The 18,919-nt window shown below is 42.0% G+C and overlaps 1 protein-coding gene across 1 annotated transcript; it reads left to right on the top strand.

Moving 5' to 3' along the window:
- The first annotated feature begins 147 nt into the window (after positions 1-147).
- arl5a (ADP-ribosylation factor-like 5A) lies at positions 148-17,736 on the top strand. Its single transcript, XM_029711497.1, has 6 exons — positions 148-707; positions 15,040-15,100; positions 15,433-15,580; positions 15,859-15,942; positions 16,770-16,921; positions 17,179-17,736. Exons 1-6 carry the CDS (start codon positions 662-664, stop codon positions 17,225-17,227), a joined length of 540 nt encoding a protein of 179 aa, XP_029567357.1. The 5' UTR covers positions 148-661; the 3' UTR covers positions 17,228-17,736.
- Positions 17,737-18,919: the final 1,183 nt, after the last annotated feature.

The raw sequence follows: 18,919 nt of genomic DNA, 5'->3' as shown, positions 1-18,919 counted from the left end.
CTATTGAGTTGGCCCTTCTTATCAAAAAAAGAATTTCCTCTTCACTAAAACAGAACACAAAGCCGTGTACACCCAGTGGATACTCACCGGATTACAGCGAATCATTATTTATTCATTATGATCTCTTTACTGTCCTTCCTTTGTTGTGCAATTTATGTTTGTTTGTCCCACAGGTTCCCTGCGTGGACTAAACTGAAGACACTGTCTTATCAAATATGTGGCATTTTGTGAATGCTTGCAATTGCCTTACTTCAAAATATGCCCTAAAGTGCCTATTGATGCAGTACAACTGTGGGTAATCCATCTCCACTGGACGGACTGTGGAGAGAGTGCAGTTTAGAGTAGGCGTGCGTCAGTGTTGACGACCGCACTCCAGCGGACCAAGCAAGCCAGCTATCATTGTATTCTCTAGAAATACAATATAAACCGCGTCCTGTAATTCTATGTCGACCATAAAGGCCTTCGTTGCAAAGATGAAAACGTTATCAAGAAGCGTTGACATTACTGGTTTCTTTTTCACCGTCAAATATTGCCAAGTGTGACACTGACAGCAGCATTACCTGGCTAGCGCATTAGCAACATCTTCAGGAATTCGCTAGCCTAGCTAAATTAATTAATTGGCCGTAACTACTGGTAGTTGTCCAAAGGCTCTGCAACAGCCATGGGAATACTTTTCACCAAGCTGTGGAGGCTTTTCAATCATCAAGGTAAGTATATCGTTAACGTCGAGTGTGAAGTTCAATGGATAAATTAGCTAGCTAGTCCAGCTGTTAGCCAACACAGCCAAGCCCGGTCCATTGGTTACAAAGCTGAACGTTAGCTAGCTACGTTAGTTTACTTGCTAATGTATCAGCTTTAGTTTTTACCGGGCCTATATCAGTCTAACGTTATTGGCTGTAAAGCTGCATTTTCTTTACCCAGTTACTGTAGCTAGCTAGGTAGCTGTTTTGCTGTAATTTACAGTAATACATGCATTAGTTAGGTAACGTTAGTTGAATGATATCATGTGTCATACTCATAGCTGGCTAGCTATCGTCAACACTGCAGTGTTCAGAGGGCCTGTGCTGTACTATTTAAAAAATATATATTATATTTAACCTTTAACTAGGCAAGTCAATTAAGAACAAATTATTATTTGCAATGACGGCCTAGGAACAGTGGGTTAACTGCCTTGTTCAAGGGCAGAACGACAGATGTAGTTAACGTTATGGCCTTAGCTATTCTGCTTTTCAAGGCCTAACATTGCTAGCTAACGTTACATTGTCATTGTTTAGAGTAGACCGACTCCGGTTTGGCTTAGTAGGCAGAGGAACAGACACTACAGTACAATGCATATAATGTTGCAATTTTTTTTCCTCTTGGGAAGCCTAAGCTCCTGAGTTTTTTTCCCATGGGAAGTGTACTAGTAGGTCCCATAAAATACAGTACTCTTTTGGTGGGTGTTCATGTTATCTAGGTGTTGTGTCCGTATTGAACTAATTTAATGAGAGGTCTATTATCAGGTAGGTAAATTCAGGATCATTGGAGAGTAAAATGGAACTTCAAGTTTCAAATTTGAGCATGATCCCAGCTGCATTTGTCCCTGTCCCCTCAGATTGTAGCCTAAAACTGTGCTGATGTCGTCTTTAGTGCGCTGTGCATTTGTCTGAATTAGCTGAAAATGTAACCAATTCCTCCCCGCTCAATCCTGAGCTCACTCAATATGTAATCAGATCTGTGCGAACCCCTGTAACATGAGCGCCGAGGGCAGCAGAGTATTTCTATGGAAGTTCTCTCTGGGCCGTTCGGTTTTATGTTGTAGGCCTATCCATTCTCAGGGGATCACTAACTGCGGTAAAGACTTGTTTGCCTAGTCAAATAAAAGGCCAAATACATAAACTAGCTTTAATTTTATTCACTAGCTTTAAGCACCAGCTGTCAGAGCAGCTCACAGATCTCTGCACCTGTACATAGCCCATCTTTAATTTAGCCCAAACTACTACCTCTTCCCCTACTGTATTTATTTATTTTATTTATTTTGCTCCTTTGCACCATATTATTTATATTTGAACTTTGAACTTTCTTCAAACTACAAATCTACCATTCCAGTGTTTTTCTTGCCATACTTTATTTACTTTGCCACCATGGCATTTTTTGCCTTTACCTGCCTTATCTCACATCATTTGCTCACATTGTATATAGTCTTATTTTTTTCTACTGCATCATTGATTGTATGTTGTTTTACTCCATGTGTAACTCTGTGTTTTTGTATGTTGTCGAACTGCTTTGCTTTATCTTGGCCAGGTCGCAATTGTAAATGAGAACTTGTTCTCAACTTGCCTACCTGGTTAAATAAAGGTGAAATAAATAAATAAAATAAATAAACAATCACGGATATGGTAACTAAAATGGTTCACTCGCATGCAGTCGATAGCTTGGTTTCCATCCAATTTGCGACCGATTTTCATGCAAATATTATAAAACCGGTATTAAATTATGTGCCTTTCCGCACCAGAGGTGTTTCCATCAGACTGACTTTGCGGATACAAGTCTGTGCGTTATGACATAGTGCACATAAACCATTTTTGCGCTTAAATGTTCATGTACCGAATGACAAAACAGTGTAAAGTGTCTCCATTCCATTTTCCAAAGTTTTGTCACACAAACTGTTGCGATAATTGCCACATTTGCCCAATCTGGTTTTCGTGCATGCTCTCTAGATAATGGTTCACGGATAAAGTAGACACTCATTTTTACATTTGACATTTTAGTCATTTAGCAGACGCTCTTATCCAGAGCGACTTACAGTAGTGAATGCATACATTTATACATTTTTCCGTACTGCACTCGCACTCGACAGGTAAGATTATATGAGGAGATGGATAAAATCAAGATTATTTTGATTTGTTAATTGACAGCTAAGCACCGATCATCATGTAACTAGCTTACAAATTAAGACCCTCGATTTTATTGGAAAGTAGCATCAAGCTCATCACCATGCACTTTTACCACCCTGGACTATATAACTGCCTTTATTTAGCTGAACCTCAGGAAGAGTAGCTGCTGCCTTGCACCTAATGGGGATCCATAATAAATATAGCATCACGTGACTGCAAATGTACCTCGACATGAAGGTTATTCTATCAACAATCGCACAATAAATCGTTTCCACCGCAATTTGTTGCATAATACATTTTCTGTCGAAAGAACAAATTGTCTGTCGACATTTTAAATTATACCGACATCCCCAGTTTCCTTCACACTTGTCGTGATTTTTATATATTTTTCATATGCCATGACTTTACTCGCATACAAATTAGTGATGGAGGTGAAAACATTGTGATATTATTTCGTATCGTTTTGACAATATAGCAATATTATTTTTGCACTAGTTGGCTGTACCTGCACCAAAACTCCATTTATTAATTTTTTCCTTCATAGCTTGATTTCCATCTTATTTTTTAAATAGGAAGCCAATTTGTTTTTAGCACTTTTATTTCCATGACTGATCAAAACTTGTTTTCTCATGGCTCTCTTGTCGCTCTGCAGAAGACATTGTGAGCAATATGCTTCAACCATTGAATCACAATAAAATTACAGTATCAAATAGCAATACATAGAATATCGAGAATCTCAAGACATATTGTATCTGCACCTATGTATTGTGATAATATCGTATTGTGAAGTCCCTGGTTGGTCCCTGGCTGGTCCCTGGCTATTCCCAGCCCTAATAAAAACTGTGGATGGAAACGTGGTTACTGCCACATCAGTATATGTTTACCCAAGGATGAAAATGAAGGAATGACTCATTCTGAATGATGACGACTCCTGTCTGTTGTCCTAGCCTGGTTCCAGATATGCTTGATATGCTAGTGCTTTTGCTAACTCCATTTCTGGCATTGTCAAGCCAAACATGTATGGCATGGCAATTCCATAAGGAGTTTACAATAGAGCTACAGTTGTCCCAGGCTGGACAGCTTGCCTCTAACGAAATACAACACCATCTTTTTTGTCTGTTACTACCAGAGTTAGGCATACCTCCCACCCAAAGCATGTCCGGTCATGCAGAGCTTTTTATGCTTTTCAAGGCTGCTGAAAGGGGAAATTATCAGTTTTGTCAAACTATTGTTAGAGGCTTACAGCACCTTTCATATCTGCTCTACATTAAAGTATTTTTGCATATATAGCCTAGCATTGTACAGTGTGTTTTCTGGTCTCATTTAAAATATGTGACCCATTTCTGAGTGGCTCCGTATTGGTTTAGTCAGAGCGATACTGTAGCTGAATTGTCTTATAAAAACAGGCTAGTTTCATTGGACTCTCCTCTCACAATGTCTTTATTTTGTAATATAAAGACCTTGTCCTCTCACATAGGTCTATTGTAGTTGGCTTTGTCCTGTGTCTGAGGAAGGCTTTGATTGGTAGTCGTCTACCAGCAACAGTGTCCCACATGTCATAAAGCCCATGGGGCGCGAGGTGTTCCGTTTGTGCTGCGGTGTCAGTAGTACCTCAAACAGGAATTTCAAAGACTCATCTCACTGTGTGGGTTTAAATGGAACAATGGCAGTTCATTCACAAGGTGAAGGACAAATACAATACACTAGCACAGCACCAGTTACAATGGCTATTTACAGTAAATAGGGACGGTAGTAGAGTGTGAATGGAACAGTATGCATATATTTTAACTGCTCACACAGCCTAAAGCACCTGAGCGAACTTTGCAACTGAGAAAAGATCTTATGCATTTGCTTACACAAGACTAACTGGTGGTGATCTCAAACTCCGGTGACGCAGCTGTGTGCTCTGTGCAATCTGCATTTTGCAGTGGCTGCAAAAAAAGCTCACATTGTAAGATTTGTATCAGGTTGAAAACAAGTTGGTATCTGCATTACCTAATGGCAAAAAATAACGCTCCCCTGAACAAGTATCTACATAATGGCATCGATAAGACCCCCCCCATGGGAAGTTGGCTATCTCTAACTAGGAATATACAGTTGTTTCTGAGAGCAAAAATAGGAATTTCCCTTTCCTTAAAGTACCAAAGTAGTCTTCTACTATTTGTTCAGTTGTAATGAAAGTAGATTACTCCACTGACTGACAGACTTTGAAGACAGTCCAGAGTAGTTGAGTGCTTTGTGAAGGTACACCTTAGCCAAATACATTTAATACATTTAAACTCAGTTTTTCCTGACATTTAATCCTAGTAAAAATTCCCTGTCTTAGGTCAGTTAGGATCACCACTTTATGTGAAATGTCAGAATAATAGTAGAGAGAATGATTTATTTCAGCTTTTATTTCTTTCATCATATTCCCAGTGGGTCAGAAGTTTACATACACTCAATTAGTATTTGGTAGCATTGCCTTTAAATTGTTTAACTTGGGTCAAACATTTCAGGGAGCCTTCCACAAGCTTCCCACAACAAGTTGGGTAAATTTTGGCCCATTCCTCCTGACAGAGCTGGTGTAACTGAGTCAGGTTTGTAGGATCCTTGCTCGCACACGCTTTTTCAGTTCTGCCCACAAATTTTCTATAGGATTGAGGTCAGGGCTTTGTGATGGCCACTCCAATACCTTGACTTTGTTGTCCTTAAGCCATTTTGCCACAACTTTGGAAGTATGGTTGGGATCATTATCCATTTGGAAGACCAATTTGCGACCAAGCTTTAACTTCCTGACTGTTGTCTTGATGTTGCTTTAATATATCCACATAATTTTCCTGCCTCATGATGCCATCTATTTTGTGAAGTGCACCAGTCCCTCCAGCAGCAAAGCACCCCCACAACATGATGCTGCCACTTCCGTGCTTCACGGTTGGGATGGTGTTCTTTCGCTTGCAAGCCTCGCCCTTTTTCCTCCAAACATAACGATGGTCATTATGGCCAAACAGTTCTATTTTTGTTTCATCAGACCAGAGGACATTTCTCCAAAAGTACGATCTTTGTCCCCATGTGTAGTTGCAAACCGTAGTTTGGCTTTTTTATGACGGTTTGGAGCAGTGGCTTCTTCCTTGCTGAGCGGCCTTTCAGGTTATGTCGATATAGGACTCGTTTTACTGTGGATATAGATACTTTTGTACCTGTTTCCTCCAGCATCTTCACAAGGTCCTTTGCTGTTGTTCTGGGATTGATTTGCACTTTTCGCACCAAAGTACGTTAATCTCTAGGAGACAGAGCGTGCCTCCTTCCTGAGCGGTATGACGGCTGCTTGGTCCAAAGGTGTTTATACTTGCGTACTATTGTTTGTACAGATGAACATGGTACCTTCAGGCGTTTGGAAATTGCTCCAAAGGATGAACCAGACCTGTGGAGGTCTACAACTTTTTTTCTGAGGTCTTGGCTGATTTCTTTTGATTTTCCCATGATGTCAAGCAAAGAGGCACTGAGTTTGAAGGTAGGCCTTGAAATACATCCACAGGTACACCTCCAATTGACTGAAATTATGTCAATTAGCCTATCAGAAGCTTCTAAAGCCATGACATCATCACACGACTGTGTGATCACGCTCTCCGCAGCCGATGTGAGTAAGACCTTTAAACAGGTCAACATTCACAAGCCACAGGGCCAGACGGATTACCAGGACGTGTACTGCAAGCATGCGCTGACCAACTGGCAAGTGTCTTCACTGACATTTTCCACCTCTCCCTGTAATACCAACAGGGCGAGCTCTCTGTAATACCAACATGTTTCAAGCAGACCACCATAGTCCCTGTGCCCAAGAACACTAAGGTGACCTGCCTAAATGACTACCAACCCGTAGCACTCACGTCGGTAGCCATGAAGTGCTTTGAAAGGCTGGTCATGGCTCACATCAACACCATTATCCCAGAAACCCTAGACCCACTCCAATTTGCATACCACCCAAACAGATCCACAGATGATGCAATCTCTATTTCACTCCATACTGCCCTTTTCCACTTGGACATAAGGAGCACCTATGTGAGAATGAAATTCATTGACTACAGCTCAGTGTTCAACACCATAGTGCCCTCAAAGCTCATCAATAAGCTAAGAATACTGGGACTAAACATCTCCCTCTGCAACTGTATCCTGGACTTCCTGACGGGCCGCCCCCAGGTGGTAAGGGTAGGTAACAACACATCCGCCACGCTGATCCTCAACACGGGCCACTCAGGGGTGGGAGCTCAGTCCCCTCCTGTACTCCCTGTTCACTCATGACTGCATGGCCAGGCACGACTCCAACACCATCATTAAGTTTGCAGATGACACAACAGTTGTAGGCCTGATCACCGACAACAACGAGACAGCTTATAGGGAGGAGGTCAGAGACTAGGCTGTGTGGTGCCATGACAACAACCTCTCCCTCAACGTGATCAAGACAAAGGAGATGATTGTGGACTACAGGAAAAGGAGGACCGAGCACGCCCCCTTTCTCATCGACGGGGCTGTAGTGGAGCAGGTTGAGAGCTTCAAGTTCCTTGGTGTCCACATCACCAACAAACTAACGTGGTCCAATCACACCAAGACAGTCGTGAAGAGGGCACGACAAAACCTATTCCCCCTCAGGAGACTGAAAAGATTTGGCATGGGTCCTCAGATTGTCAAAAGGTTTTACAGCTGCACCATCGAGAGCATCCTGACGGGTTGCATCACTGCCTGGTATGGCAACTACTCGGCCTCTGACCGCAAGGCACTCCAGAGGGTAGTGCGTACGGCCCAGTACATCACCGGGGCCAAGCTTCCTGCCATCCAGGACCTCTATACCAGGCGGTGTCAGAGGAAGGCCCTAAAAATTGTCAAAGACCCCAGCCACACTAGTCATAGACTGTTCTCTCTGCTACTGCATGGCAAGTGGTATCAGAGCGACCAAAGTCTCGGTCCAAGAGGCTTCTCAACAGCTTCTTCCCCCAAGCCATAAGACTCCTGAACATCTAATCAAATAGCTACCCAGACTATTTGCATTGCCCCCCCCCCCTTTACGCCGCAACTACTCTTATCTTTGCAAAGCCACTTTAATAACTCTACCTACATGTACATATTACTCGAGGTCGACCGATTGATCGGTCATCATCAAATATTAAAACATTCACCAACCAGAAACCGTGGATTAATGGCAGCATTCGCGCAAAACTGAACGTGCGAACCACTGCTTTTAATCAGGGCAAAGTGATCGGAAACATGACCGAATATCAACAGTGTAGCTATTCCCTCCGCAAGGCAATCAAACAAGCTAAGCATCAGTACAGAGACAAAGTGGAGTCGCAATTCAACGGCTCAGACACGAGAGCTATGTGGCAGGGTCTACAGTCAATCACGGACTACAAAAGAAAAATCAGGCCCGTCACGGATCACGATGCCTTGCTCCCAAACAGACTAAACAAGTTTTTTGCTCGCTTTGAGGACAATACAGTGCCACTAACACGGCCCGCTACCAAAACCTGTGGGCTCTCCTTCACTGCAGCCAACGTGAGTAAAACATTTAAATGTGTTAACCCTTGCAAGGCTGCAGGCCCAGACGGCATCCCCGGCCACGTCCCCAGAGCATGCGCAGACCAGCTGGCTGGTGTGTTTACAGACATATTCAATCAATCCTTATCCCAGTCTGCTGTCCCCACATGCTTCAAGAGGGCCACCATTGTTCCTGTTCCCAAGAAAGCTAAGGTAACTGAGCTAAATGACTACCGCCCTGTAGCACTCACTTCCGTCATCATGAAGTGCTTTGAGAGACTAGTCAAGGACCATATCACCTCCACCATTTCTGACACCCTAGACCCACTCCAATTTGACTACCGACCCAATAGGTCCACAGACGACGCAATCGCCATCACACTGCACACTGCCCTAACCCATCTGGACAAGAGGAATGCCTATGTAAGATTGCTGTTAATCGATTACAGCTCAGCATTTAACACCATAGTACCCTCCAAACTCGTCATTAACCCCTGGGTCTCGACCCCGCCCTGTGCAACTGGGTCCTGGACTTCCTGACGGGCCGCCCCCAGGTGGTGAGGGTAGGTAACATCTCCACCCCGCTGATCCTCAACACTGGGTCCCCACAAGTGTGTGTTCTCAGCCCTCTTCTGTACTCCCTGTTTACCCACGACTGCGTGGCCATGCACGCCTCCAACTCAATCATCAAGTTTGCAGACGACACTACAGTGGTAGGCTTGATTACCAACAACGACGAGACGGCCTACAGGGAGGAGGTGAGGGCCCTCAGAATGTGGTGTCAGGAAAATAACTTCGCACTCAATGTCAACAAAACAAAAGAGATGATCGTGGACTTCAGGAAACAGCAGAGGGAGCAGCTCCCTATCTAGATTGACGGGACAGTAGTGGAGAGGGTGGAGAGTTTTAAGTTCCTCGGCGTACACATCACAGACAAACTGAAATGGTCCACCCACACAGACATTGTGGTGAAGAAGGTGCAGCAGCGCCTCTTCAACCTCAGGAGGCTGAAGAAATTCGGCTTGTCACCAAAAACACTCACTGACTTTTACAGATGCCCAATCGAGAGCATCCTGTCGGGCTGTATCACCGCCTGGTACGGCAGCTGCTCCGCCCATAACCGGAAGGCTCTCCAGAGTGTAGTGAGGTCTGCACAACTCATCACCGGGTGCAAACTACCTGCCCTCCAGGACACCTATACCACCCAATGTCACAGGAAGGCCAAAAAGATCATCAAGTACAGCAACCACCCGAGCCACTGCCTGTTCACCCCGCTATCATCCAGAAGGCGAGGTCAGTACAGGTGCATCAAAGCTTGAACCGAGAGACTGAAAAACAGCTTCTATCTCAAGGCCATCAGACTGTTAAACAGACATCACTACATTAAGTGGCTGCTGCCAACATACTGACTCAACTCAAGCCACTTTAATAATGGGAAAACTGATGTAATCAATTTATCATTTGCCACTTTATATTATTTATATTAGATAATGTTTACATAACCTACATTACTCATCTCATATGTATATACTGTACTCTATACCATCTACTGCATCTTGCCATCCTGATGTAATGTATCACTAGCCACCTTAAACAATGCTGCTTTATATGTTTTCATACCCTACAATACTCATCTCATATGTATATACTGTGCTCCATACCATCTATTACATCTTGCCTATGCCGTTCGGCCATCACTCATTTATATATTTTTATGTACATATTCGTATTCATTCCTTTACACTTGTGTGTACAAGGTAGTTGTTGTGGAATTGGTAGATTACTTGTTAGATATTACTGCATTGTCGGAACTAGAAGCACAAGCATTTCGCTACACTTGCATTAACACCTGCTAACCATGTGTATGTGACAAATACATTTGATTAGATTTTTTGATTTGATCACAGCCTACTTTGCCTGATGGGTGATGTTTTAACAAGCGCATTCACGAAAAAAGCACTGTCGTTGCACCAATGTTTACCTAACCATAAACATCAATGCCTTTCTTAAAATCAATACACAAGTATATATATATTTTTTTAAACCTGCATATTTAGTTAATATTGCCTGCTAACATTAATTTATTTTAATTAGGGAAATTGTGTCACTTCTCTTGCGTTCTGTGCAAGCAGAGTCAGGATATATGCAGCAGTTTGGGCCGCCTGGCTCCCTGCGAACTGTGTGAAGACCATTTCTTCCTAACAAAGACCGTAATTAATTTGCCAGAATTTTACATAATTATGACATAACATTGAAGGTTGTGCAATGTAACAGCAATATTTAGACTTAAGGATACATCCATTAGATAAATACGTTATAGTTCCGTATTTCACTGAAAGAATAAACGTTTTGTTTTCAAAATTTGATAGAGCAGTCTGACTTAGCGATGGTAGGCAGCAGCAGGCTCGTAAGCATTCATTCAAACAGCACTTTCCTGCGTTGGCCAGCAGCTCTTCGCTGTGCTTCAAGCATAGCGCTGTTTATGACTTCAAGCCTATCAACTCCCGAGATTAGGCTGGCAATACTATAGTGCCTATAAGAACATCCAATAGTCAAAGGTATATGAAATACAAACGGTATAGAGAGAAATAGTCCTATAATAACTACAACCTAAAACTTCTTAACTGGGAATATTGAAGACTCATATTTAAAGGAACCACCGGCTTTCATATGTTCTCATGTTCTGAGCAAGAACTTAAACGTTAGCTTTTTTACATGGCACATATTGCACTTTTAGTTTCTTCTCCAACACTGAGTTTTTGCATTATTTAAACCAAATTGAACATGTTTCATTATTTATTTGAGACTAAATGGATTTTATTTATGTATTATAATACGTTAAAATAAGTGTTCATTCAGTATTGTTGTAATTGTCATTATTACAAATATATAAAAATGGGCCAATTAATCGGTATCTGCTTTTTTTTGGTCCTCCAATAATTGGTATCGGCGTTGAAAAATCATTATCGGTCGACCTCTACTTATTACCTCGACTGGCCAGTGCCCCTGCAAATTGGCTCTGTACCGGTACCCCCTGTATATAGTCTCACTATTGTTATTTTACTGCTACTCTTTAACTACTTGTTGCTTTTATTTCTTCATCTTATTTGTATTTTTAAACGGCATTGTTGGTTAAGGCTTGTAAGTAAGCATTTCACTGTAAGGTCTACTACTATTCAGCGCATGTGACGACTAAAATTTGATTTGAATATGTACACAAAGGTAGCAGGTGATCCAGCTGTGGTTTGTGACTACTATCATTTCCCATTTTAGTCTATTCAATTGCAATCATTCTGTTACATTTTAAACACTTAATAAATCATAAACAAAATGATCAGTAAAAACACTAACTGCTCGGTCTACCTTTTATTTGTTACTTCTGTGAACTTTCATTATCCTTCCTCATGAGGGAGAGAGATTAGAAAATATCTTAAAGATATCAGAATCACTTTTATTCGCCAAGTATATTTGCACATACTCAAGAGTTTTACTTGGTGATAATGTGCTGATTGTGATAGACAACATTCAGAAACAAAATACAGAGAGCAAAGTTTAAACAAAGTTTGCATACATTACATACAGATATGTGTTGTAACAGAATTACAAAACACTCTGCAATATTTATTAACCCTTTACACTAGTAATGGGGAAAACATTTATGTAGTCACTTTGGGATATTGTTTTTGATGTATCGTTTTGACAATACTGCAATTTTAATTTTTGAGCTAGTTTGCTGTAACTGCACCAAAACGCCAGTATTTTTCCTTTATAGCTTGCAGAGCCATCTTCTTTTTAAATAGGCCAATTTGATTTCAGCACTTATTTCCATGACTGATCAAAACTCATTTTGTCATGGTTCCCTTTTGTCCCTCTGCAGCAAACATATTGTGAGCAATATGTTAGGAACATTGAATCGCAATAAAATCACAGTATCGAAACGCAATACATGTAGAATCGCAATATCGTATCGGCACCTAAGTATCGCGATATCGTGAGGTCCCTGGCAATTCCCAGCCCTACTAAAACACTTGTACTCGTATATGGGTTGAAAATGTCAGATTTGGAGACACAAGTGCCTAAATTGGAATGCAGACAGTAGCTGTCATGTTATACATGACATCAGACCTCAGGGTCTCCACTTCACACCGCTGTATCGGTTATGACTGACAGCCGTTCTGAACTTGAGCAACACGGGCAACAAGAAGTTGCTCCCCATCCACGTTAATTAGGCCACTTTTGCAGGTGTTTTGTTGTCTGAGTGTCCAAGTGTGCACTTCACATTTCCATATCATAAAATGCATGTACTGTAATATACTGAGTGTACAAAACATTAACACCTTCCTAATATTGAGTTGCACCCCTGAGTTTGTACACTCAGTGTACAGTGTCAAACTTTCTGATCACTATGTTTGATGTACAGTTACAAAATGACATGGCGTTATCCTGGGTTTCCCTGAACAGAATGAGTTTGGTTGTGTTGTCAAGACTATTTGCCGTGGGTCACACATCTGAATGCACTCATGACTCTATTCTGTGCGCACCATAATTACAGTCTGCTTCTCTGAATTGCCTTGTGAAAGCCTAACACTGTAAGATCGTATTAATTTACCTAGTCGTGTTTGCAATAGAACAAGCTTTCAAATAATGCCCACCTGACCCAGATTGCGATTTATAATGGGCCGTTTTTGGATTGTCTAAACAACAACAGTAATTGTGTGATGGCAGGGTTGAGTTCCAAACAAAGTGTGCTTGTTCTAATTCCTTAACGACACAGCTAGGAGAACTAGTTGAAGACTCTTTCAGTCATAAGTGCATTGAAATTACTTAGGAACTGTGCACCTCTCACTCAAATCCTTGCCATTTATTTGTCTTATGCTTTACTTTCCACAAAATTCCCAAGAATATTCTTATCATGTTACTGAATGTATCCAGAGTATTTTCAGATCAACAAATGCGGAGAAAAGAACGGTAAATGTAAAATGGCCATAAAATCAAGTGTAATGTTTGGATTGTCTTGTCAGGTGAACTGTTGTCCTCACCTTTTAATCTGATCATTTTCCCATTATCTCCTAACTGTTCCCTTTTAATTACTACCATGGTTATGCATATGCCTTCCATATTTATTCTGTAGAAACATTTCAATCTAGCCCTATCTATATAGGTCAGTTCCCACTGAGTGTAAGGGTTCATCTTACAGAATGTAAATCATTTCTGCAAAATGAAATATAAATGTTGATATTAGTTGGTAAGGGTCATAATGTAATACTTTTTGTGTTTTGATGTATTTCTAATACCTTAAGACTTTTTCTGGTACAGTGGATGTTTTCTAAGACCCCTTTTCCATCTGTTTGACCAGAAATCAAAGCCTTTTTACGATAGAAATTGTTGAGAAATGTGTGTGTGTGTGTGTGTGTATATGTATATGTGTGTATATATATATATATATATATATATATATATATATATATATATATATATATATATATATATATATATATATATATATATATATATATAAAAGCACCAACGTGAAGTTCTATGAACTTCACGTGTTGGTGCTCATAGTCCTTTTACATGGAAATGACCAGAGGACATAAGGAGAAGCTGGTGATAATGACTGAGGAGCAGTGTTGGCAGAGTGTAGGCTACTGTTTGTTATCTGCAGTACTGGATCAGTCAAACTATATGTGAGCCCCAGTGCCTTAGACTAAGCATGGTGGATTGTCCTGCAGGCATGCCAGAAAACATGTAGAGATGGAAACTGACTCTCTCCCCTCTTGAGCCTTATGGCCCAGAAACTAACAAGGCTCTAGATGTTCTTGAGGCTCCCTCTCAGTTCTGGTTTTCTGGGGTTTTGAAGACAAAAGATTCACTTCAGTAATTTCCGTCCTGCTCAACCAACATTTCCTAGTCAGTCACATGGGAGTGATGTGAGAAGGAGAGAGTATTGAGTAGGCCCAGCCCTAGAGCCAATCCAAACACACTATACTCCTGTCTGCAGCTTTCAAAAGGGAAGTGGTTAGGCTATTTGTTCAGCTTTGTTAGTAATAATTTTGCTCAACCTGGCCTATGCCCATATCTGGCTGGTTCTTCTCTGCTAATACTGTGCATTTCTCAAATTCCAGTCAAGATGTGGTTACGTATTTGCGACAGTGTTTTTACATGGAGCTGCATGTTTGAGTCCAGATGGCTTTGGCTTTGCTTGGATGACCAGGTGGTGGCTCAGTATCCGTCCAACCATTCCCAACAGCTGCTGCTTTCAGCTTGAGCAAGCACAGCGCTGAGACCGCTCACCCTAATGTAGGCCTAACTGTGCGTGTTCCCCCCTCTTCTCTGGCACTGCTATGTCTGAGTGAGAGAGCAGTGTGAAAATGTGTAAAACATGGCAGTTTTTCACTGTCAAGTCTCAAAGTCTGCTCCAAAACAGAATGGATTGTTTCATTCATGGCTGTGCTTTGGAGATCTGAGGTCCTTTGTTTGAACAATATCAACAGTGTTTTAGAAGAAAATGAAGAATGGTGCTGCTGCCTATTGGGTGTGTAGGTCAGCCACAGTGCATTGAAGTCAGACTTATTTTAGAAGTTTATAGCCTAGTGTCTTGTGATTATTTGTACGTGTTTTTAAAACGTATTTCTTCTTCCTCTTTTTCTTTCAGAGCACAAGGTTATTATTGTGGGCCTGGACAATGCGGGGAAGACCACCATACTTTATCAGTTGTAAGTTTTTTGCCTACTGTTAGTAGATAAAGATAGGGGGATGAGAGTGAGGTCTACAGAAGGGAAATCAGTGGTACAACAACAGACTCATTTCTTCTCACAACTGGGGGGGATTAGGACTTCATAAGGTTTTTTTCTGCTAAATGAGAAACAGTGACCTTAGCTTAAATACGTTTTGGTTAACCCACTTATGGAAGAATGTGATCCAATAGGGAATAGATTTACAAAATGACCTGTTGACAGCCACATTGTTCTCATGCCTATCAACATTCTTACTGACTTGATTGTTGTTTTGCATTGATATTGAGAAACTCCTGTGCTTGTGTTTGCAGTTCTATGAATGAGGTGGTCCACACGTCTCCTACAATAGGCAGCAACGTGGAGGAGATAGTGGTGAACAACACGCACTTCCTGATGTGGGACATCGGAGGACAGGAGTCACTGAGATCCTCCTGGAACACGTACTACACTAACACAGAGGTCAGACCACGTACTGTGGATGTATGGCAGTTGTTTGTTGAACTGTAAACTTGTGTGTATCTTGAATTAAACTAGGCTGTCTGGTAACATGTAACAAAAACTGCTCAACAATATTGCTATGTAATTACAATGTAAATTTGAAAATATTAAAGGGTTAATACAATGTTGCTAGTGTAATTACAGTGTTATTACTTAGATATAAGAGCAACTTAATGTACAGTGTTACCGACTGTTTTTTTAATGTCCTTTCTTATGTCTCTCACTATCTTTCTCTCCAGTTTGTGATCGTAGTGGTGGACAGCACAGACAGAGAGAGAATCTCTGTCACCAAAGAGGAGCTCTACAGAATGCTTGCACATGAAGTGAGTTTTGGTGTTCTTGGCCATGTTTTTTATAGTGCACACAATATTTGTGTCAATGTAGAATGAGTTTTATAACTAAGATGGGAACAAATTTGTCATAGAACAAGGAAGGAGGGGAGCAGAGCCAAGCACGAGCTAGCGAGATCCTATTGGCGCATTCTAGCAAACATCTGCATATTTCCGTTAGGGAACACCTACTCTGTGAAGTATGCGTGTGCAATAACTCAATTCGCCTTTGCACTCCTTATCAACCCAATTTTTTTTAACTTTGGCAAAGGGTAAAGTCTACAAAACTTTGCCACTCTGTTTGAAACAGATTCTAGTTTTGGGAACAGAAAATGTGAAGAATGTCGGCCAAAATCTATCTCGTTCTTCCATTGCTGGCCTCTGGGCTTCCTCTCACTACCATATTTGGTATTGAGTGGAAACGCCAAGTGGATGCTTCACATTTATACGTCCACTGAAATATCTGTCTCATTGTTCAATCTGTGATACTACCCTCAGCCTAGCAGACATGGCAGCAGCCTATGTTCTATGATGATCTATGAGCATATGGGTACCTCTCAATTTCATTCTCCTCATCCTCCCTCCTTGTATTTACTCCTTAATTGAAAATACATGGGTTCTTCTCACTTTCCTTCTCCTCTCTCCCAGTAATTATGCCTTAGAATTCAAACTCAAATCAAATTTTACTGGTTGCATACACATATTTAGCAGATGTTATTGCGGTTGTAGTGAAATGCTTGAAACAAAGTTGCTTAGGGGCTGGGAATAAAATGGCCATGTCTATCGGCGTCATCTTGTCATCCACCCTCCTCTCTCGTCAGGACCTGAAGAAGGCGGGCCTGCTGATTTTTGCTAACAAACAGGATGTGAAAGGCTGTATGTCTGTGGCTGAGATCTCCCAGAGCCTGCAGCTCACCTCAGTCAAAGACCACCAGTGGCACATCCAAGCCTGCTGCGCCCTCACTGGGGAGGGGTAAGAGAAACATTTTCATTTAACCATTATTTATGCCGGTTATTCTCGTTGGGATTAAAGTTCTTTTGCAAGAGACCTGGTCCAACATTCATACAGTAGGGCAGTGTTGCTCAGCTTTTTTTAGTGCCAGGGACCGGCAAGCTATGTTCTTTCCTCCTTGGAGGGTCGCTTACATTTAAACTAGCATTTGTCTTATTCCCACTTTTATATGCTGAAAATGACATTCTACCTCTCCATCCTGTCTCCCTACCTTTTAGGTTGTGCCAGGGCCTGGAGTGGATGATGTCACGACTGCGGGTTAGATGACCTTTGACCCTGATCAACAACAACAGTGTGCTGTTCCTTTCTTCTCTCTACACCTTCAGTCTTGAGAGATTGGGTGGTTGACAGGCGGCTCTTTTCCTCTCCATGAGACTGACTTGACCCGGTTGCCAGACTCCCTACCGGCCAGGATGTTGTTTTTCTGCTGCGTGTTTATTTATTTCTACAGAACACTGATCTGCTCTGACTGAGAACTGTGAACAACCAGAACTGTACCACTCTACCATTTAAGGATCCATTCTGGAAAGAAAAACTAAACAAAAGACTCATGAAATCCAGTGTATTTAATTTCTGAATCTGCACGCTTGGTTTTCATACTATAAGAAAAAAAGGAATGCTTGGGACAGCTCAGACTTAACAGGAGTCGTCTTTAGTGGTGTGTGAGTGGGCCTGCCTGCCCAGAGTGGCCTTGTTGCAGTGTTGTCGGACGGCCTGAGGTGGTGGTATTGCCCTGTGTGTACAGTCCAGTATTTACATTACATCTGCATCCCAAATGGGATATGGATATATATATATATATATATTATCAGCAAAAAAAGAAACGTTTTCAACTGCATTTATTTTCAGCAAACTCAACATGTGTAAATATTTGTATGAACATAACAAGATTCAACAACTGAGACATAAACTGAACAAGTTCCACAGACATGTGACTAACAGAAATGGAATAATGTGTGTCTGAACAAAGGAGGGGGTCAAAATCAAAATTAAGAGTCAGTATCTGGTGTGGCACTGCAGTACTTAATGCAGCTGGTGGCATCTCATCATGGACTGCACCAGATTTGTCAGTTCTTGCTGTGAGATGTTACCCCACTCTTCCACCAAGGCACCTGCAAGTTCCCGGACATATCTGGGGGGAATGGCCCTAGCCCTCACCCTCCGATCCAACAGATCCCAGACGTGCTCAATGGGATTGAGATCTGGGCTCTTCGCTGGCCATGGCAGAACACTGACATTCCTGTCTTGCAGGAAATCACTCACAGAATGAGCAGTATGGCTGGTGGCATTGTGATGCTGGACGGTCATGTCAGGATGAGCCTGCAGGAAGGGTACCACATGAGTGAGGAGGATGTCTTCCCTGTAACGCACAGCGTTGAGATTGCCTGCAATGACAACAAGCTCAGTCCAATGATGCTGTGACACACCACCCAAGACCACGACGGACACTCCACCTCCAAATCGATCCTGCTCCAGAGTACAGGCCTAGGTGTAACGCTCATTCCTTTGATGATAAATGCGAATCCGACCATCACCCCTGGTGAGACAAAACCGCGACTTGTCAGTAAAGAGCACTTTTTGCCAGTCCTGTCTGGTCCAGCGACGGTGGGTTTGTGCCCATAGGTGACGTTGTTGCCGGTGATGTCTGGTGACGACCTGCCTTACAACAGGCCTACAAGTCCTCAGTCCAGCCTCTCAGCCTATTGCGGATAGTCTGAGCACTGATGGAGGGATTGTGCGTTCCTGGTGTAACTCGAGCAGTTGTTGTTGCCATCCTGTACCTGCCCCGCAGGTGTGATGTTCGGATGTACCGATCCTGTGCAGGTGTTGTTACACGTGGTCTGCCACTGCGAGGATGATCAGCTGTCTGTCCTGTCTCCCTGTAGCGCTGTCTTAGGCCTTTCACAGTACGGACATTGCAATTTATTACCCTTGCCACATCGGCAGTCCTCATGTCTC

Source organism: Salmo trutta, chromosome 24, assembly GCF_901001165.1.
Source record: "Salmo trutta chromosome 24, fSalTru1.1, whole genome shotgun sequence".
NCBI lineage: Eukaryota > Metazoa > Chordata > Actinopteri > Salmoniformes > Salmonidae > Salmo > Salmo trutta.
This window is presented reverse-complemented; position numbering and strand designations above follow the sequence as displayed.

What these genes read in the sequence shown, in the direction of transcription:
- arl5a (XM_029711497.1), top strand. Translation starts at nt 662, where the DNA reads ATGGGAATACTTTTCACCAAGCTGTGGAGGCTTTTCAATCATCAAG. An exon ending in CGTACTACACTAACACAGAG is followed by an intron (nt 15,581 to 15,858) that starts GTCAGACCACGT and finishes CTTTCTCTCCAG; the next exon opens with TTTGTGATCGTAGTGGTGGA. An exon ending in TGCGCCCTCACTGGGGAGGG is followed by an intron (nt 16,922 to 17,178) that starts GTAAGAGAAACA and finishes CCTACCTTTTAG; the next exon opens with GTTGTGCCAGGGCCTGGAGT.